Source organism: Ciconia boyciana, chromosome 1 (genome assembly GCF_034638445.1).
Source record: "Ciconia boyciana chromosome 1, ASM3463844v1, whole genome shotgun sequence".
NCBI lineage: Eukaryota > Metazoa > Chordata > Aves > Ciconiiformes > Ciconiidae > Ciconia > Ciconia boyciana.
In genome coordinates, this window is record NC_132934.1 from 187908968 (window position 1) to 187930947 (window position 21980).

Genomic DNA, 21980 nt, shown 5'->3' on the forward strand with positions numbered 1-21980 from the left:
TATAGGCACTGAAAGAGTGCATGTAAACTGAATTTGATTGTTGATCCTACTTGCCAGCATTTTAGGATTTATGTCCCATCATGCAGAATATTTGCTTCACCTTTGCTTTATAGCAGTGAAGGGCTGTTCATAGGCTTTGAATTATGATGGAATTAGAATGTCTTCCATGGTAGAAAGTCCTTAAATATACCCTTAAACATTTGAGTTTTATGTTGAGATGCTTGTGAAGGCCGGATTTAGGTACCCATATCTCCTTTCTCCCCAAAATGTGTCCTCCTTTTCTGTACTGAGAGTCTTACTGGGCAGATTTTCATCAGTACTCCAAAGTATCTGGATTTCTGAAATCCCTGCCAGAGCTGGGGCTTTGCAGCTGTGGAGAGACGAGCGAGGAGGTTTCTTGGTTGGCTGCAGAGAACAGTGAGAAGTATTTGAGCAACAGCACCCAAGAGGCAGAGCAGGAGGGGGCAAGCAGTGCCATGGGCTCTGCAAGCTGGAGGCAGAAGCCCAGGTTGAGAGCTTGAGAGCAGGCTGAGAGGGTGGCCACCAGATGAGGACTGGGAAGGAAATGGAAAGGCTGAACTTTTGGTCTGGTCATGAGAAATCTCTGGGAGAAGGATGTGTGGGATATAAAGAGGTCCGTGTTGGGGAGGTCAGATTTCCACTGTGCCTCCCGCCCCATCGAAACCAGAAAATCAGGACTCTGGCAAGGGATGGAGATGTCTATCCTGGAGAACTGCTGCTGTCATGCTCATCCTGCCAGAAATACACTGGTCTTTTGGCGAGGGGCATGCCCAAAAACACCAACAGCACATTCATTATTTCAGTAGATATTTCAAGAACAAAAGGTGCCAACTAGTAAGAAGTAAATAGTCTGATACAAGTGAATACCCAAGGAATATCCCTCCCTCTAGAACTGGTTGTGATCAGACAACAAAAGCAGCATTACATTAGGCCTCTACCTCAGTGTACAAAGAGCTCAGGAAGTTTAAGCTAGAGGAACTGTTTATATTGGGGGTTTATTGCTTTCGCTTTGTTTTAATTCAGCAGCAGAATATTTGCCGGAGGAGCTGGAGAAGCCAGTTAGAGTCCACAAAAATGCCAATGATTTATTTATTGCCATAATTTAGGGAAAGGGCAGCAGTTGCTTGTTCTGAATATTTAACATCGCAGGAAAAAAGCAAGCCTTTCTGAAGCCTGTGTGTTCCAGTGAAGCGCTGCAAACCAGCATGCCCCCCTGGCCCCCCCCAAATTCGGAGGTGCGAGAGCCATGAAGGTATGCCCCAACCTACTCTTACAGGGACTGAGACTTCTTCTTCAGACCTCAGCCTGTTGAAGAGATCCTGGCTCCCTCTGAGCAGTGGCCTGCTATGAAAGCCCAGGTAAGGAGGCGAGGTGCATCTGCAACTCAGGAGCCATTACCTGCGCAGCATTCATCTCAGGAAAACTGCAATTTGTTTTACTTCACGCATCGTTTATAATAATTCCCAGGAGAGCAGCAGATGGGAGAGATTAGCATCAGAGCTTTTCCCTACCCAAAGCTAGCTACAGTGAGATGCCTTTTGAAACACTGAAGGACTGTTCTTAGCTCGCTTCCCCCCTTCCTTGGTTTTCCAAGGGACTCAAGCAAACAGCCTCAATCTCTCCAGCTACTAACTGACACAACCCACCAGATGTTTCTCAAAAAAAGCATTCAGGAGCAGCCAGGCCACAGCCACATATGGGCAGAAGGGAAACAGGAAAAGACGATTTCCCATGCTTCTCGTGTGTCACACTCACTGTAGAGCCCCCTCCTTCAACACGTCACCTGCTGCGGTGGGATTTCACTGCTGTTGTTGGCTATGGAGCAAACATGCCTGACTGCAGATGGGACTGAGTGTCAGGAGATGGCCAGCACCTGCCTCTGACTCTCCCCCAGAAGCCATCCAAGGGAGAAGCTCTTAGAGAAATGCATTTCTTCTTATGACCATCGCCGTCTGTGAAACACCTTCAGCAGAATGAAAGGGACCATCATCACCACCAAAGTGTATGGAAGGAAAAAAAAAAGGTTATTTTTAAAGAAAAGCATCTCAAATCTCATAGCCAATTTGCAAACAGATATTCTGGCTGCATTGTTTTAAATCAATATTTAACAGCACATGTTGTGGGTTTAAGTGGCACAGAATTCAATAGCAAGATCAGTATACAACCTAGGACCTTCCTGATACTTTATTTTCTGAAAATCTCTTTTTGATTGCTTAAGGAAATAGCAGCTAAAAAGGTGAATGCCCAGATGGCTGTCTATGGTTATATCCATCCTGGAGCCAGACCATCTAGCAAACCTCTCACTGCCCATCGTGATAGAAGAGTGAGATTTAACCATGCTCTGAGTGACCACCCACTAGCTGTCACCCCCGATTTAATGCAGGATGAGGCTTCCCGGTCCCTGACTCAGCAGAGGTGGTGACTTTTTCTTCTGAAGCTTTCATTGTCTGGGTGGTGAAGGTTGCTTCCTCAGAAGCTGAAGGGAGCTCTGAAACTGCCCCGGGGCTTGGTTGTGACCACAGTGTAAGAGTTAAATCACTATTGCTAGTATGGAAACCTGGGTGATCTTGTCACTTAGTGGAATACTTTACCTTTTACCAGGCACCGGGGCCTCCTCAATACCAGGCAATTAGGCAGAGAATGAAGGAAACACATTTGCATAGCATGCTCAGACCAAAGGTTTCTATGAGTCACCCTGGGTGCACTTTCCAGGAGAAAGTGTTGTTTCCAGTGCTGCTGGAGGGCGACAATAAATTGATTAGCCTCTTTAAAATTTCTCATAAAATTGTATTAACAAAACAGTAAATACGTTACACAGAGACCGTAACCACAGGATGTTTACATAATGCCCACTGTGGACGAGTACTAAATACCATAAAAGACCTGAGACCCCCCCGAAAAGTCCACAAGTTCTGGCTCTCACAAGGCAGCTAGAGCACCATTGTTTCTCCTCCTCCTCTTCTTCCTCTTCACCCTCACATTTCAGCTTCGGTGTTGTGAACTTTGCTGGTGGTTATTGCAATTCCTATCGCTAGGCTTCCATTGTCGGAAAAGAGCTGAGCCAGGGAAGTGTTCAGCACAAGGCAATCTCCATCCGAAATGACAGAGTCAACACACTCCAGTACCGACCTGGGGGTCGCCTCCCACTTAAGGCGCCTCTGGTTCCTGTTGAGCTCGAGCCGGTAGGTGAAGTTGTCGGCTTGGGTTGGCGTGCCGATCAGCATCATCGTAGCGAAGAACTGGGGGTGGCCTTCATACTTCTCCTGCTTCCTGAGGACCAGCAAAAACTGGTGGCCAAGGCAAGAGTGCATGATGATCCAGTCTGTGGGTGCGGGCAGGTGCATGTCCGTGGCCAGGAAGACAATCTCTGCCCCCTGAAGGATGTTGATGTGGTGGGTCTGTCTCAGGTGGGACACCACCACCTCCAGGTGCCCTTCCCACGGGCAGGAGAAGAGCGGGCACGTGCAGGGAACCAGTTGGGGGTCGTGTACTGCTTCGTGGTGATGGCAGGGAGGAAGGACGCCTTGCTCCGTGGACGTCTGCGCAGCTGCACAGCGGGTCGGTGCATACTACGAGAAGAGAGAAATTACACATGATAGCAGGTGGACCAGGAACCAGTGGAGATTCGCAAGGTGCAGACCCCACAGACACCAGCCATCTAATACCCCACCTAAAACAGCACCGGTGGAAACACCAGGAACTCAGCACTGCTGAAACCAGGCTGAGATCAGGGGCAATCCAGGCCTGGATTTGCATTGCAAAAGGCACTGGCAGTTACCTTGGTCTCCAGGAGAAGAGAGAAACCATTTGAGCCATGATAAGTCACTTCAAATGAAAGTGATGTATGTGTTTAAAGAGCAATTTCATTAGTTTGGGGGGAAAAATCTGATTAAAAAGAAAAAAAAGCCCAACAAAGCAAGGACAGCATGGGGCATTTTATATAGTTAAGGCTCTTGCAGCTCAGAACAAGGAAATGAAATATGTATGGCTTTATTATTCTTTAATGAAACACACTGGCAAATTCAGGCGTTTCTCCTGAAACAATATGCTTTATAACACCCATAATTTGTGAAATAAGAGTCAGTTTTTATTGTATACGATGCCTTCATTTTTTTTTTGTCAATGTATTTGTGCTTAATTGATGCGCTTACCTCCATAAATCTTAAATGGCTCTCAAAGGTGGACGGATGCCAGATTAAGGGCATTTTTATACTAAAGTAAATTTGGATTAAGGTAGGGCAGCTAGCTGAAAAGGCAGCTCTTGTAGAATAATTCCACATGAGGACTAGGAAGCAAACCGCTCTGCCTCTGTCAAGCGGGTGGTGTTGAAGAGATACGAGTAAGTCTTATTCAACCAAAAGTATATCCACATGTAATGCTATTCAGGAAGAGTAATAGCTCTCTGCAATAACTGTGCGTGGACAAACCCTAAGGCACAGGCATGCCGGTCATGATTCATCCTACTCAATTTTAAGCATTTACTTCAGCCACCCCAGATGGAAACCTGGTTACCTTGGACTGCCTCTGCAGTCAATAGAGGGAGGCACCCTTCCCAGCGGCGGATTCAGATCTTAGCTGGAGTAATTCACCTCCTAAAGGTGTCACTGGCTGCTGCCAGAGTGACTAAGACTGAGATCCAATCTGTCTAGTTGTACCTAAATTTTAGATGCTTAACCATAGGAGGACAATGTCTTCCTCTGAACTCCTTTGGAGATGCTTCTAAGGAGTATAAGAATTAAGAGTACATATATATATACATTTTCCTTTAACATATGTTTTAGGAAGATTCATGTAATTCTCCCAATATTGCCCCACATCTGCTCATTTTAACAAATGTACCCAAAATTACAGGAACAGCAGTATGATTCTAAGATCTAACAGTTATTCTCCTCCATGCCACATCCAAGTCATAGCAGATTTGGGCTTTATTCAGCTATTTTTTAGCAGAGATTTGTTTTAACCAGGGGCAAGCATAGTCCCGTATAATAGGTGCCAGATACATTGCAAATGGTATGTTGTCTCATCTCTCTATGGATACCGTGATGCCTTTCATTACAGCCTTGACGTGAGAGACTGCATACAGTCTTTCCTCCCAGAACTTGCACTTTTGCTTTCCAGGATGTTTTGGAAGGCAATCTTTTGGGCCAGCTGTCCCAGCTCTCAGATGACCAGGGCTTCCTTGCCAACCAGGATGACAGAGTCCTGGATCTCCGTTCAGGATTTCCATTTTGTCAGCAGCTGCCAAGGGATGTGATGGGCAGAGCAGGGTTGTGATTGCTGCTGCTGTGTAATGCGTGGTTCTTCCCAAGACACTGGGTGTCAAAGGGAGATGATTCTTCTTCCTCTGACATTTGATATGAAGAATAATTGACTATTTAAGCCTTGTTATTGAACCTTGCAGCTTTTTCTTGGGAGCAAAACTATTACTTCAGTAGTACTGTTCTGCTGTTTCCTTCCTCATTTTTTATTTGTTTTGCTGTATAAAATTCAAGAATATAAACTTTCCAACAAGATAATGAATTGAGGTCAGATAAATTACTATCATTGTCTGGGAAATAAAACAGGTCATTATAAACTAATCGAGGTTTGTGGTTTTAGCTGCCTGCTTATCATGGTGGGATTTCTGGAGAGGACTGGTTCACACTTAATTCTACATTAATTTTTGCATTCCATTAGGATGAAAGTTATGGTTAATTTAAACTCTTTTGGTGAAGAAGGCTACTACAATGGCAGATCGTAAAAGCCTTTTAAAAAATCCCTGAAATGCTAATTGCCTCATAAAATGAATTCTAATCTCCCAATCTAATACAGTGGGTGTGAGCAATTACTTTCTCTCACCAAACTGTTAATGCAACATTAGTGATTATACTAATTAAAACTAATGAACTCATACTCACATGCTGATAAACCTCTCAACCACTCGACAAGTTCCAGCCTTCTATCAGTTTTATTTAACTCCTCTTTAGGAAGATGAATCTTAAATTAACCTCTTGAATAACATTCAAAATTAGGTTTTGAAATGTGAAGCTTTATAGACTGTGTATAATTCCTCTCCAAAGATTACCAGAGTCAGAGAAACCATTTCCACTGAGGATGTAATTGAATTTAGAAATGCATTCTCCTAATTTGATAAGCATGGAGAACAATGGTAGCTCATCCCTCTAAACTGTATCCAAGGTAAGAAAATACAAGTATCTCCAAAAAGCACTTTATGACAAGCACATTTCTGTGGCTCAGAAACTGGAAAAATAAATTATGATGAGCAATTTATTCAATGTATCTTTCTTCTTTCCTTCATTTGTGTTTTTTGTGTGTGTGTGTGCAAATAATTGAGAATTCCCTTTCACATCTCACATTTTTGAAACATTTCCATGAATCACTTCAGCAAAGGATTTTTGGTCTGACTGTTCAGTTCAGGTTCATTGAAAATTCTAGAAATCCAGCACAAACCACATGATCTATTTTTATTCTCTGACTAGGTGAGAATCATCTTCAAAATCTGGTTTCTGAATTATTCAACATTGCTGTTTCTAAATTCTAAACTTTGTAATATTCTGAAAGAAACATTTAAAAATTCCCTGTCTCTGTGGAAAAAAGTCTCACAGAAAACTATTCTTTTACTTTTATTTTTGAGGTATGAGTGTAACTATTGGGGTGCCTGTGCCCTTGTTGGTCTTTCATATGGCTGTGAAGAGAACCTCTAAAATTGATATGTAAAACTGGCATAAAATGGTCACCTTGAGTGCATTTAAATGCTTGAATAAATATTTATGAACTTTTTTTCCCATGTTTAATCTGCTCCAGTATTTACTTTCCATCATTTATTGCCTGATTACCTAACAATATTAGGTTTATTATATTGTTGTGTCAGTCCAGTATTATTCTCAATTATCTTTTAGCCTGTTGGCCAATTTCCCTCAAATTTAACTGTGTGATAGAAGTCTTAAAGGCTTTAATTTTCAACCGGTTTTGTGAGAAGAGGCAGCAAGGCAGAGAAGTATGACCCTTTCGCATCTCCAGGGAGGAACAGCTTGCCATGTGGGCAATATTACTTTGTCAGATAGGAGAGAACCTAAACAACGGCAGTTTGATCCCAAATGTATTATAGACACCAGAGAACCCACATGAGACAATGTCTTTATGAACAGGAGAAAAGGCTTCAGCCAGAGTGCTCCTCATTAGATGCAAGATAATCCCACCATGAGACACCAAACTGCAGGAAACCAGGCTCTGCTGCTCACAGAAAAATTTCTTTTTAATGATGCAGCTTATTACAGTGTAATTCTCTTTAAGAACAAGTCATTTAGCAAAGAGCAATTTATAAACACATGGTGATTTTCTTATGGAGAAAAAAAGAAAGGTTATATTTGGACCCAGGACACAGGGCTTCTGGGTCCTGCCCCAGCCTTTCTACAGACTTTCTGCTACAAATGCAACAAACCGCTCTAGGTGTGACTCATCTGTTCTAACTGTGATGTCTGTGGAGTAGGTGGCTAACTCTGAAGAACATCAGCTCCTTTTGCAGCCCATGCAGAGCCCCGGAGTGCAATTCACTTCATCCCAAGAGATACTGAAGGAACATCCCCCCAGACGCCACTCTCTACATGCAGCCAGGACCAAACCCATCCTCGGGACAGACCCACAGAGGCTTTACTGGTTTCTAGTCAAGGAGCAGAATAGTATCCCTATTTTGGTCAGGAGACAGTTGTACCACTATGGCCTTCTTCTGCTGCACTGGAGACAATGCAGTCCACGGAGAGAGAAATGGATGCCCGTTCACACGAGGGTGTAAATCTATGGCTCCCTACCACCATTACACCTCCAGTCACCAGTGACTTGATAGAAAATCCAGGGGAAGGTCGAGGGGTAGATCCAAGAGGTAGAGATCTCCAAGATATCCAAAGATAGAGATCTCCAAGATCTCCAAGAGGTAGGGACAAGCATGTGTCTGAGTCTGCAGCTGCAAAGCTGAGGCACCCACCCAGGAGAGAGGGCTTTGGTATTGCTCTTTATGCTCTGGGCGACCTTTTGTATTTTAACTAGCAAAGACTTTAGGTCAACTATGGTAAAAATAGTGGAAACAGAGGCAGCAACGCACACTGCACCCCTGCTGGCTGAGCTCCCAGCCCTGTGGGGTGCAGGCATCAGCTACACTGCGATCCCTCAAACCCTGCTTCTCTGCTGCACGTTGGCACAGCTTCAAATGGGAGAGCAAAGGTGGCTGCTGCCCTGAGCAGCCAGATGCCTTGCAATTAAAGTCCTGACTTGCAAATGGGGAATTTGCTCACTGCAAACCCCTCAGGGTGAGGGAGGGTTGAATTCAGTCCTCCCACCCCATGGAGAGGACCCAGACCCTGATGATCTGGAGTAAAAGGAAGGCGAGTAGCACTGCGGTATTGTAGCAGAATAAATGCTGCTCAGGTCTTCAGAGTGAAGGTTAAATGTCACCTTTCTGCACTTTCCAGTGTTCCCCAGTGTTATACTGGGAGCCTGGATGCTTCATTCATACTTCTACTTACAGTAATGCACTTAACGTGAAAAAAAATCAGCCTTTTACATGCCCATGAACAGCGCAGTGCGTGCTGAAGAGAACATCCCAAGGAGTGAGGACAAGGACTCATTTGCTGCTCAGTCAATAAGGGTTTCTGACAGCAAAGCAGATGCTATGAATAATCACCCTTTTCGAGACACTTCAATGCAAATGCAACTGCATTTTATCCAGTGATCACACACAACTTCGCAAACACTCATTAATTCACCCATGGGCTGGGTTATTTGCTTGGGGAAGTCAATGGTGTAGCCTGACAGCCCTCACAGTAGAGCTTCTGATCAGGGTCACACAGAAAATAGCAGAGATGAAAATGAAGCCATCGGACACGCCAGCCAGCCTGAACTAGCAGAGAGTGCTCTCTCTCTGCCCCGGTCCAGCTTCAGCACACCCTGAGACACCGCAACCTAATCCTCCTCCCGAGAGGGAACCCGTATCTGCTCCTTCGGTGGATCCAAACTCTTTCCTCCTCAGCCACAGCTTTCTTGGCTGGATGACAGGGGACTTGGTAGGAGCCATGCATGTTCACAGCAGCCGTGACCTTTGGTGGGAGCCAGGGGTTGAGAGGGGCTGTGCTCACACCCCTCTTACAAACCCACCACCTGTGCTAATGCTGCCTCCTGCTACGGCTGACCCCGCGCTGAGATCCAGTTTCCTATCGTGTCTAACTCTGTAAAACTTGGTTGTTTGGGATAACACCTGATTCAGGCTGACTTTAAAATATATATTAAAGTATATATGCACTTACGCAAATACACACGTATTTATATATAGACTCATAACACTTGCAGGTCTGTTTAAAATGTTTCTAATTGGGGAAAAAATGCAGCAGGGAAAAACACATTGTTTTGTCCAGCTTAAACCATTTTGGTACCTTTTTTATTTTAAGAAGTTCTCTGTGGGTGGCACCTGGGGGATTGAAGCCCATGCATTTTGACTATGAGCTTATTTTTGCTGTCCTTGTGAAAATAGTCCCAAATTTGAGACTGCATGTTTTTTAAAAAACTGTCTCTAGGAGCTCATTTTATCATGTATTTTTTCTTCTGTGAGGCTCATTGCTGTGTCTGTGTCTATTTGTGCATCACAGGCATCCGTCAGCTGATACCTATGATGCTGAGCTGAGGCACAACGGCAGTATTATTTCCCACTTTAGGGTCAAGGAATTTAGGCACAGAGAGATTAATGATCCAAGTGTATTGACCATATTTAGTTGCCCAGGTTATATCACACCACACCTGATTTTTCATAGTAGAATTGCCTCATAGAACACTTGATATTTTCAAAATCCAGCCTCCATTAACCTCAGATGCAGCTAGAAGTGATCAAACTGTCCGCAAATCAGATCTAAGGCTTTAGGTTGAGCAACTCAGGAGCAGAGATCGTCTGACTAGAAGCTATCCATGATCAGCTTGCTGTAAATTACTCTCCAGTATCATACAGGGCTTTCCATGCAGAGGCATGAATGGAGTCCAGCTCTCCAGGGCAACGTGGTCTTCCTCCCAGCTACAGGACCTCCTTGCTAACCTGCCATCGCTTATTTCATCTCCTCCATCACCCTACGTGTGACAACGGGACAACACGGGATGCAGTCATACTGTACGTAGGTGAGCAACCTGGAAATGAGAACTTGGCAGGTTTTTGGCTTTGACCTAAACATTTCTACAGGGAAGGAGGGACCCAGGCCTGTAGCTTGGGGATGCTTTGAGTGAGAGCTCCATGGGAACTTTCAGGGTTTCTGTTGAAACATATTGGCTTTTTCTTTGCCAGTGAAATGTGCCATTTATTCAGTTTTCTTACTGTCTTCCTCCTCTTCCCTGGCTTCTCAGGGTCTTTTTGCTTCTTCTCATCTGTATGGAAACTGCCTCCAATAATTTTCTAATTCTCAGTTTCTTTCTGTCTCATAAAAGCTTTGCCACCCACTAACATCCACCTCCACGTTACTTACACCCACCACACAGGGACAGATGCTCAAAAGAACTATAAAGGTGACATGAAGAAACTAGTGAGTCTTTTAATCCTAGTTTTCATTTAATTTATCTTCTACTATTTTTTAGTATGCTAATGAGATTTTGTAAATCTCTCAGATGAAAGAAAAGAGAAGGAAGGAAAAAAAAAAACCCTCAACCTATTTTGTCAAAAGCTGTACTCCCATATCTGAAATTAAGAAGTCCAAGCCAGGGCTCATGTTGGGGATTTATTTAAAATTTTAATTACACAAAACCCTATTCATTATGAATGCATCAGTTGAATTTCTTAAGTACTGAATATTAGTTGCAGCTTTGGCAGAGGAAGGATTTGTTTTCCCTACTATCAAATGGCAGCGAGAGGACAACTTCAAGCTCATTTTGCTAATCTCACTTTGCAACATAATCAGGCATGACTTGGTGACACAGCGCACGGGATGTGTTAATGGCTGTCCTCATGCTAATTACACACCTCTGACTGTGCAGAGAAAATGCCGCTTTAGTACATGTCCGCACTGTAGCACCACACTTCTCTGTACCAGAGGACCCTGAATTTTAGATGAAGCCACACAGTTTTAGAGGTATTTTGGAAAAAAGAAATTTGTTTTTGTGGTAGATGTAGCAAAAATATGTTACAGCATTTTAAATGTATCCCAGATGGAAAGAAAGACATTATTCTCAAATTAAAACTCCTTGCTTGCTTTTCAAAAATCAGGGTTTTCAACCTAAACCGTCATGCAGTCTTGAAGTGCAAGCAAAAAATATCAAGAAACTTGACATTCTTCAATATATTGAAAACAATGTAATTATAATGAAATATAAACAGGATCCATACTAAAGCATTTCAGTCTCGTAGATGCTTTCTGAGAGAGATCTAGGCGTAGACACTGGCAGGGTGGAGCAAGGTCATGCTTTCCAGCTCTACTGCTTTAAAACCAAATTTGATGAACCATTCCCAGCCCATGTGGGAGGACACCTAAACTTCCCATGTTTCAGGCTGAAGGGAGATGCACCACCTCACTGACCCTCAGCCAAAGCTGCAAATGGGTCATGGACACGCAGACAAATGATCCTGGTTTAGCTGCTCTGTTTGCTGGATCTTACTCTGTGGCTAACCTGAGATCACTTTCTGTGCTTTCTTTGAGGAATAAAATACATGCACACAAGCAATTCCTGTGGAGCATCTGGCACAGTTATTTGCCAAAATAAATGAAAAGCATGGAGGTGAAATGGATGAAATGGAAGCACCTGGACCTGTGGAGGTCTAGCAGGTTGGCAAGCTGATCTACATCACCTGCTGTGGGGTAATTGCCCTGTGCCTGCTCAGAGGCCTTAACCAAGGGTGAATCTTAGCTTTAAGATCTGTAACAACAGAAAAAAAGGCATCCTGGCTTTGAGTAAAAACAGTATGAGACCATGACTGTGGGAATGCATAGGACCAGACACACTCGTAACGTCTAGAGCATCCTTGCTCAGTGCAGGCTTATCCTGCACCCATGTTCACTACCCTCACTCACTGTGCTGGCTTTGGCTGGGGTAGCGTTAATTTCCTTCACAGCAGCTAGTATGGGGCTATGTTTTGGATTTGTGCTGAAAACAGTGTTGATAACACAGGGATGTTTTAGTTACTGCTGAGCAGTGCTTACACAGAGCACGTGTCTGCTGCAGCAGGTATACCTCTGAAGGGATTGTGACCCAAAGGTAAGTCCACACTGGAGAAGGTAAACCTCGAAGCATCTGTGGCTGTGGATAAGTCCATGGTGCAGCAGGTACACCTTGAAGCATCAGTGGCTGTGCATGAGGCCATGCTGGAGCACCTCAAAGCACGTTGCCATGGGTAAGCCCACAACAGAGCAGGTACACCCCTGGAGGGACTGCAGCCATGTTGAAGCAGGTTTACTCCTGAAGGGACTGTGGCTGTGGGTAAGGCCATGTTGGAGCAGGTCTATCTCTGAAGGCATTGTGGCCACTGGATAAGGCCACGCTGGAACAGGTGCACCTCAAAGCAACTGTGGCTGTGGATAAGTCTATGCCGCAGCAGGTATACCCCTGGAGAGACTGTGGCTCGTAGATAAGGCTCCACTTGGAGCAGGTACAACCTTAAGGGACTGCAGTCTGTGGATAAGTCCAAGCCAGAGCAGGGGCAAGGGGAGGACTTCATTGCAATGTTAAACGCTATAATGTGGCCCAAGGGGAGCAGGGGTGGAGATTGTAATGGATATACCTTTAAATTGTTGTAACCCAGGATTTGAGTTGCATGTTATAGGAAGTACTATAGCAGGAACCACTTGCTGCTAGCAAGACTAGGGGCAAGCGGAGGAGTTCCTTGCAATGTTAAACCCTGGGGTCTGGTCCAAAGGGACCAAGGGTGGAGATTGTAATGGAAATACCTTTAAAGTTTGGTAACTCATGATCTGAGTTGCATGTTATAGGAATTACTGTAGCAGGAACCGCCTGAACCAATGGATGACAAACCTTACAAGAAGCAGTGCAAGTGCAGCACCTGAGCTGGCTTTGGTGCCCAGTAACTCCATGCAACACACCAACTCTCCTGCCCAGAGTGACCACCATAGCAGATGGAGCCCAAAGTCATGGACTAAATGAACTCACTTGACATTTTATGGACATTTGTGGACATTTTATGGACATTTTACAAGGGTGGTCCATAGGCTAAGGGAATGATATCTGTGTATTATATCAAAGGATGGGGAGTAGTGATTAATGAGGATGTATTGGATAGTGTGGGACCTGAGCATGACGTAAATGGTATGGAATAAGGGGTGGAGAATGTGCTGGTTTTGGCTGGGCTAGAGTTAATTTTCGTCATAGTAGCTAGTATGGGGCTATGTTTTAGATTTGTGCTGGAAACAGTGTTGATAACACAGGGATGTTTTAGCTGAGCAGTGCTTACACAGAGTCAAGGCCTCTTCTGCTTCTCACCCCACCCCACCAGCGAGGAGGCTGGAGGGGCACAACAAGTTGGGAGGGGGCACAGCTGGGACAGCTGACCCCAACTGACCAAAGGGCTATTCCATACCGTATGATGTCATGCTCAGCATATAAAGCTGGGGGAAGAAGAAGGAAGTGGGGGGACATTTGGAGTGATGGTGTTTGTCTTCCCAAGTCACCGTTACGCGTGATGGAGCCCTGCTTTCCTGGAGGTGGCTGAACACCTGCCTGCCCATGGGAAGCAGTGAATGAATTCTTTGTTTTGCTTTGCTTGTGTGCATAGCTTTTCCTTTACCTATTAAACTGTCTTTATCTCAACCCACGAGTTTTCTCACTTTTACTCTTCTGATTCTCTCCCCCTTCCCACTGGGCAGGAGTGAGCGAGCAGCTGTGTGGTGCTTAGTTGCCAGCTGGGGTTAAACCGTGACACCCACATTGCCTTTCTGCTCTCTGTTACTTGGGTTTGGGACCCCCTGACAGAAACATTGGCTTCCTGGAAATTTTAAAGGGCTTTTAAAACTAAGGGGAACAATAGAAGACAATGAACTGCTCCTGTTCCTCAAGGAGAAGCCCATGAGGGTGCTCTTGCCAGCACCATTTAAGCCCTTTGCAGAGGCACTGAAGCAAGGAGTTGAACTGAGGCTGTTTTGGTTGTGCAGGAGCCGGTGTCCCCAGCATGACCATGGAGGGAGCAGAGACAGAGCCTGACTCCACCATAGGGAGATTCCTTGAAGTGCAGAAGGCTACTGGGGACAAATCCCAGATCCTGAGTTACAGCTACCATCAGCAACAGAGGTGGAAAGGGTGGGCAGCTGCAGGTCAGAAACATGGGCTTCCTCCTCTGCTGGTAGTTTAGAGATAATCTGATCGTGTCCCTCTCCATTTCGGTTCTGGGGAACCCTGAACCTCTTCCAGGCAGACTGCCCAACCTTGCAGAGGGGTTGTAGCCACTACAGACACAGAAGAAGCCAGGCTGGAGAGTGGGACGTGCCCTCAGGACCTGATTTGCTGCTTGAATTCCCTTTGTTGCATTTTAGGACTGGGCACAATGCAGTGACAACAAACCATAGTACAGAGTACTTGGTGTTGCATTGCAACTGCTGAGGGGGATGGAGAAGTTTCCTTTCTTCTCCTTGGACTAGAAGAAGAATTTATACCTTGTTTAAGCAAGGGTGATGCCTCTAAACACCACCTCCTTTGGCCACACAGGGAAGGTATTGGAAGCCAAGGCACACACTGTCAGCTCTTGCTCCAGAAGGGCAGTGTGTAACCACTGTTTATCGCCAGATCGCTCATGAGGCAATGCTGGCTGTGGCTCTGGGTGATGTAGTGAACAGCTTGCATATGTAAAAAGAGATAATCCAAAATGTAGAATTATCTGAAGATTCACTTCATCCTTTGTCCACTTTGTATTTTGTATAAAGCCTGTTAACAAAGTGCAAAACCATTATAGGCTTTAATTAAAAGCAAAGTGATAAAGTAGTTCCAGGCTGCATCTGTTCTGTCTGATAGGGGAGGCAGAGTTCACAGAAGCCCTATATCTGACCTGTTGATTTTATGTTTTACATTCACACTGAGGAAGAAATTAATATGGAAAAGAAAAAAAAGAAGAAGAAATTATTGCCTACTGTGCTCATAAACTTTCCAGTTCAGACTGGCTCTAATAACTCATCATCCAATATTCATTTACAAGTTACTACAGTAACAGCATGTCTCCAAGAGGAGCAGATTTGCTGGTGTCATCTGAGATAATTAGACCAAATCCACCCCGAGACAATTGAAATGCTTCCCTTCCATCAGGCAATCTACAGCTATCACAGTTATATGCATTTAAATTTGCTAACTGCTCTTTCAGGAATGCACCCCAGGAGTGCTAAAGGATGGCACAAACATTACTGGTCTGCTGGAAGGAGAGAAGGGATGAGGTGGTGATTGTTGAGCAAGGCCACAGCCTCTCTTGGTGGGACCCATGTCTCCAATCCCATCCACACACACCTCCTGGACAAGGATTTGCTCTATGGTCTATATTACATTGCTCTTGCAACGGGCATGGGATAATGAGCAATTAAACCTACGCCAGGCAGGTCACAGCTGAGTTCAGATCCTGGGCTGGGGCCACGTAGGCAGAGCACGGAGGGACCACAGGGCACCCATTGCTGCAGACACTGGCTCCCTGTCCTGTCTCATAGGCTGTGCCCATACCTACATCTCTGTAACAGTCACTGAGCAATGTATCAGCCATAAGATACTCCTCATTTTTGGTTAGGACTTTCTCCTGAGAACTGTGTCTGGGGGAATGCAAGAGTGGCTTAAAATCACGTCTACCTCCCTCCTGCTGAGGCACTGCTGGTACTGGCGAGCGATGGGCATCTCAGACCCATCCACAATGGCCTGGTGTGGTGGAGGTCATGCCCAGGTTTCAGGAGCATTAGGAAGAGAAGAGGGGAACATAAATTATGCGAGGCTCAGAGCAACTCGTCTTTCCCCTACACATCCCTGCTCCTTCTCCACTAGTGATGTAGTCCTGAGCTTTCAGCTTGCCCTTGCTCTGGTACCTGCAACATGAGTGCGGCATTGAATGAAAAAAGTCTCCCTGTTACAAGACAATGCAAAATTCATCATTATTCCACTGTCAGCTGAAAGCATGTCTTGAGTTTGTGCAGTCAGTCTTAAGAAAGTGAAAAATCGCAATACAATCCAGAAAACCAATGCGAGCCATTAGCTTTGGGCATGAAAAACAAACTGCAAGTCTGGGGAAATTTTTTTAGTTTGTGTAATGTGTGTTGCTGCTTCATTGATATATTCTTTGCAGCTAGGAAAGGGACATTTCTGTGGGAACATTTGGCTTGTGTCACAAATACTTCTTTTCATTTTGTGCAAATCATAGCCTGTTCCTTCTTCTTCCTCCCCCTCAAATTCTCAAAGAATAGTTCTTCTAGAAATTTTCTTCACATGGGGAGGATGCAGGTGGAAAGAAAGAACAGAAAGGGAGGTTCAGCTTAGCCAGAGAAGACAATGTTCCACCTACAGCAAGAAAATTATCTCTATTAATAGAGTGAAAGTTTAAAGGGTTTTGTTGAATAAAAAAAAAAAACCAAAAAAAAAAACCTTCTAAGTTAACATTCATGGTTATGGAAAGGTATCGTATTGCAGCCCCCAAGTTTGCAGTGCTCTGCCTGCAGAAGGAGCAGAGCACAGAGAATAGCAGCATTCATTTTTTCCCCAGCCTGCCCTATCAAAATGCCTCAGATCTGAGACAAAGAAGAGGAGAAGAAGTCAAGTCATTCTCCACACTGCCCCTCCTGCAGCATTGCCCTTTCAGGGAGGGAATCCCCTGATATTCCCTAGCCCGCAGGCACCACCGCTCTGACCTCGTGTGCTACCAGCAAGAGGGATCATAGAATCATGGAATCACAGAATAGTTTGGGCTGGAAGGGACCTTTAAAGATCATCTAGTCCAAACCCCCTGCCATGGGCAGGGACATCTTTCACTAGATCAGGGTGCTCAAAGCCCTGTCCAACCTGACCTTGAACGCTTCCAGGGATGGGGCATCCACAACTTCTCTGGGCAACCTGTTCCAGTGTCTCACCATCCTCATCGTAAAAAATTTATTCCTTATGTCCAATGTAAACCTACCCTCTTTCAGTTTAAAACCAATGCCCCTTTTCCTGTCACTACTGGCCCTGGTAAAAAAATCTCTCTCCATCTTTCTTATAATCCCCTTTATGTATTGAAAGACTGCTATAAGGTCTCCCCAGGGTCTTCTCTTCTCCAGGATGAACATCCTCAACTCTCTCAGCCTTTCTTCACAAGAGGGGTGTTCCATCCCTCTGACCATTTTTGTGGCCCTCCTCTGGACCTGCTCCAACAGATCCATGTCTTTCCTGTGCTGAGGGCTCCAGAGCTGGATGCAGTACTCCAGGTGGGGTCTCACCAGAGCAGAGTAGAGGGGGAGCATCACCTCCCTTGACCTGCTGGCAACACTTCTTTTGATGCAGCCCAGGATACGACTGGCTTTCTGGGCTGCAAGCACATATTGCGGCTCATGTCCAATTTTTCATCCACCAGGATCCCCAAGTCCTTCTCTGCAGGGCTGCTCTCAATATATTCATCCCCCAGTCTGTATTGATACTGGGGATTGCCCCAACCCAGGTGCAGGACCTTGCACTTGGCCTTGTTGAACTTCATGAGGTTCACACTGGCCCACTTCTCAAGCCTGCCAAGGTACCTCTGGATGGCATCCTTTCCCTCTAGCGAACCAACTGCACTGCTCAGCTTGGTGTCATCCACAAACTTGCTGAGGGTGCACTCAATCCCACTGTCTATGTCACCAATGAAGATATTAAATAGTATTAGTCCCAGTAAGGACCATTGAGGGACACTACTCATCACTGGTTTCCACTTGAATATTGAGCCATTGACTGTAACTCTTTGGACACTGCCATCTGGTCAATTCCTTATCCATCTAACAGTCCATCCATCAAACCCATCTGTCTCCAATTTAGAGGTAAGAATGTTGTGGGGGACTGTATCAAAGGCTTTACAGAAGTCCAGATAGATGACATCTGTAGCTCTTCCCTTGTCCACTGATGCAGTCACTCCATTGTAGGAGGCCACTAAATTACTCAGGCATGATTTGTCCTTGGTGAAGCCTTGTTGGCTGTCTCTAATCAAATCCCTGTCTTCCATATGTTTTGACGTCTTCCAGGAGGATCTGCTCCATGATCTTACCAGGCACAGAGGTGAGGCTGACTGGTCGGATGTCATGAGGGGATGACAATGTTGTTCATGGGGAAACCGTGAACAATCCAGAGGCGAAAGACCTGTCACCCAGCAGAGCTGCAGCTCCTGGAGTCTAGTTATTTTTAAAGTCAGGGACGCTCTTGCTGGAAACCCATTGTCATAGGCCGTGCAACTCTGGCTGCAGCATCACAGGCTCTTTCTATTGGTTATGGTCTCTCTGGCTCTCCATCCTAAAATTTCCTATTTCAGTGCAAGTGTAGCATTGGAGAAAGGGGGCAGAGGTGCCACTTTTCTTATTCAAAGCTATTCTTGCACTTTAATGACCCCCTTCATACCATCACTTGTCTTGTGGGAAGGTTTTATGTTTTAACTTCAGCCAGGTCCTCCCCATGCAGGCAGCTTAATCATGTTCTTATAAACGTGTCTGGCTGTACAATACTCCATACCTTGCACATCATAAAAGTGAATAATTGTATAACTATTCTGATACATTTATGCATTTTGAGGATTTGAGAATGGGGTGGATTTTTTTTTTTTTTTTGCATTTTCAGCTTTCTATAGAGAGCTTTTTATAGAGCTTTCTGTGTGACATGTTATTGAACAAGATGACAGACCACTCATTTCATCACATCAAAGGCATTTCAACCTTTTTTTCCCAGGACAAACCTCTCTCTTTCTTCCCAAAGGGCTGCCAGGGCTGGAGGGAGGAAGTGCAGTGGCTCAGGGGTGGGACACCGAGGGAAGGTCTGCTCCCCACCTCTCATGCTGCAGTGTTGCCTACCTCCTGCCCGGGCCAGTGTGCAAGCGTGCAGGAGAGAGCACGGCTGCACCACCCAGGGCAGCCACTGAGCTCCTGGCTGCAGTCCTGGCTTCCTGTCCTGGGGTCAACAGCATGGCTTTGCTGCAACAAACTGCATGCCCCTGTGACAACCTGAGTCAGTTGGGATGGGCATTACATCCACTTCTGGTTTTGTATAGGCCTAGGAGAGCTCTAGGCAAGCCTCTGGGACCAGGCTTAACAAGCGGGAATGGCTGTGTGGTGTTTTGTGCAGCCTGTCAGGCCAAAGGCATGAATCCCATGTGTAGTTACTGCAAGAGAGACACCCACACTCCCAGGAGGAGCCACTCAAGTGTTTCTGAGACTTCACAGGCAGCTACTTGCTCGGTGAAGGCTGTTAGGCACCCTCATGCCCCTATCAACATAGCTTCCATCATGCCCCTATCAACATAGCTTCCATCTGTCTTTAAAACCCTTCATTTCCCTCCTTTCTACCCTATGGGCATGCAGTGATGGCTCACCCTGCAATTTCCAAATCCACAGAGAGTCTGTGTTAACTCAGAACAACATCTTTTAGACTCACAGGTCTTGCAAAGCCTTCAATGAGAAGGATAGCATTACTTAGCAGAAGAAACACCTGTGACAAATAACCGGATAAATTTTGTGTGGGATTTGTCTCACCTAAATGTATATATCTAAAGGATAGACATGTTCAAATCTGAGCTACTCACCTGAAGCTCCCTTAATAATGGAGATAAGATGTACCTCCACAGAGCAATTCATCATCCTGAACATCTTGAACATCCCCATCTTCAGGGAAAGATGAAATTACCGTGCAGCACCTACAGGAGATATTAACTTCTCTTCCATGGCTAGAAGTGGAGCTGAGGTCACTGGCCCAGAACTGGACATCAGACTTGAAAAGTTTCACCACGTTCAGTGCAGTAGGAGAGTCACGAGTCGGAGTAGCAAAGGGTGTCAGGAGACAGCCGCTGTGACTGTTTAATAGGTAATTATGAGCTGCCTATTTGCCTAATGCAGAAAATCCCTTAAGCTGACACATTTTCTTCCCAGCTAAGGGCTGGTCATCCTAATTTCCAGGCCTCTAGATTTAACAGTGAAATAAAACTAATTTACAGCTCTTGCCATTAGGAGGACAAATTTTCATCTCCGTCCTTCGGGTGAGAGGCACTATAACAAATGAATGATTACTGACCCATGATACCTCTTAGAGATTGCAGTTGGGTCATCTCATTTGTTGTTTTAACACAAGAAATTAAGAGCCCTAGTAGGGCTGTCACAAAAATTGAATTGATAATGAGATGAACACTGTCTTTACCAGAGGCTCTTTCTAGAAATACATACAGGAAAAACTCAGCGATGAGAGGACCTTGAGCCGTGGGCCTGAAACATGGAGCCCAGCAGGACTTTCAGCTTGCACTGGCTTCCTCCCATTGCTACCTGGAAGTGCAACCTTGCTGCCGCACATTGGACTTCATACAGAAAAAGGAGCAGTTAGCCATGTACTTGCTTGGCCCTTTTCCCTCCATCGCTGCCCGCAGCTAAATTGCCCACCAAAGAGGTTTTGAATCAAATGGGGGTCAGTGGACAGGACAGTTTGCTCCCAGCAGCAGCTGCTGTGGCAGACTACTGTGCGCTTAGCCTGATGCTGGTTGCAGACTGTTCCCTGCTGCCAGGTAGCAAAGCTGGTCTCCTTCAAAAGTATCCTCAGTGCTGGGAAACAAATAGCTTTCAAGTTTTAGGGGAAATACTGAAGAACGTCATGGATAACCTGACTCTGAGCTGTGTGAAAGCAAAATTAGACCCTAGCAGTCCTGCAGAGTCTCAAGCTCAAGACGTACATACTTGGTTTCTGCTCAGACCCTCCTGCCCCTAGAGTGAGGAGGCTGTACGTCATGCACGCGTAGCTCAGCATCATAGCGCCTGTCCCAGACTGAGACTGTGCTCCAGCTGCACCCTACACCCTCGGATCTGCCAACCGTCTCCGATCTAGCAGCGTTGTTCCTCCCTGCAACCGATGCTGACACACCAGGCATTTCCCATCGTGCGACACAGTGCCCTGGCATTGTCTCATGTATTGAAGGAAAGAAAATTGTAAAAATTGACTGACACTTAACTACTAGCTAGTCATTACTTGACTAGTTGTTCCTTTTTCCAATTTAACATAAGATGGAAAACTGTCCCATTGCCCTTAGTTCATAGAGGTCTATTTAGTGCATCCCCAAGCAGAGAGAGTACTCAGAGCTGTATCCTACCGCTACTTTGTGGAGTTGGGTTATATCTTTCGTCTCCACATTGGGGTTTCAGCTTAGCACTGGATGGAAGGAAATCAGAGCTATAACTCTTTCTTCTACAGCAGAGCAGCAGAGCTGACTGTCCCGTTTTCATGGGCTCAGGGAAGCATAAACAGGAGGCTCTGCAAGGTTGTGGTGTGAAGCTATACAGCAAGTCCCACTTCAGATTTAGACTATAGCCCAAAAGTTAAATGACCAACGAAGGACTTTTAATATCTTCACTGCTTCCCTCCATCCACAGCCACTCAGGCCAGTGCACTCCAGCACAGAACAGGGCTGTATGAACTCAGCTCCTCCACCACTGCAAACCAGAGCAGACCCAGTACTCACCAGCTTGGGATGCAGATCATTAACCTCATCCCTGCTTGGGGTCTTGTCAACACTGGTGAGAGCAGCTAACTTCAGGGCAGGCAGTGGAGAACCTGTTGCCACAGAAAGTGCTGATGCAGTTACAGTGGGAAACCTCCCACTCCCTTTCCATTGCTGCAGTCCCAGACTCATTCATCACAAATGCTCTTTCCCCAGAGCTGCTTTCCCTCTCTGGCAGACTTGAGGTTGCGAAGTCGGCATTGCAAAGTCGGACCTGCAAGTCACATCGCCATTTTGCTTCTCACGTGAGCTTTCTCCTCATTTGTTCCTGCTGCCTATTTTACACAAAGAT

At 45.5% G+C, this 21980-nt stretch overlaps 1 protein-coding gene across 1 annotated transcript in view; it reads right to left on the reverse strand.

Annotated features, from left to right (window-relative positions):
* Positions 1-2996: 2996 nt before the first annotated feature.
* The window catches only part of SIAH3 (siah E3 ubiquitin protein ligase family member 3), a 49428-nt gene continuing 30444 nt past the window's right edge, over positions 2997-21980 (reverse strand). Inside the window, 3 exon segments of the mRNA XM_072854380.1 lie at positions 2997-3544; positions 6669-6686; positions 13628-13648. Coding sequence (XP_072710481.1) covers positions 2997-3544; positions 6669-6686; positions 13628-13648 — 587 coding nt within the window.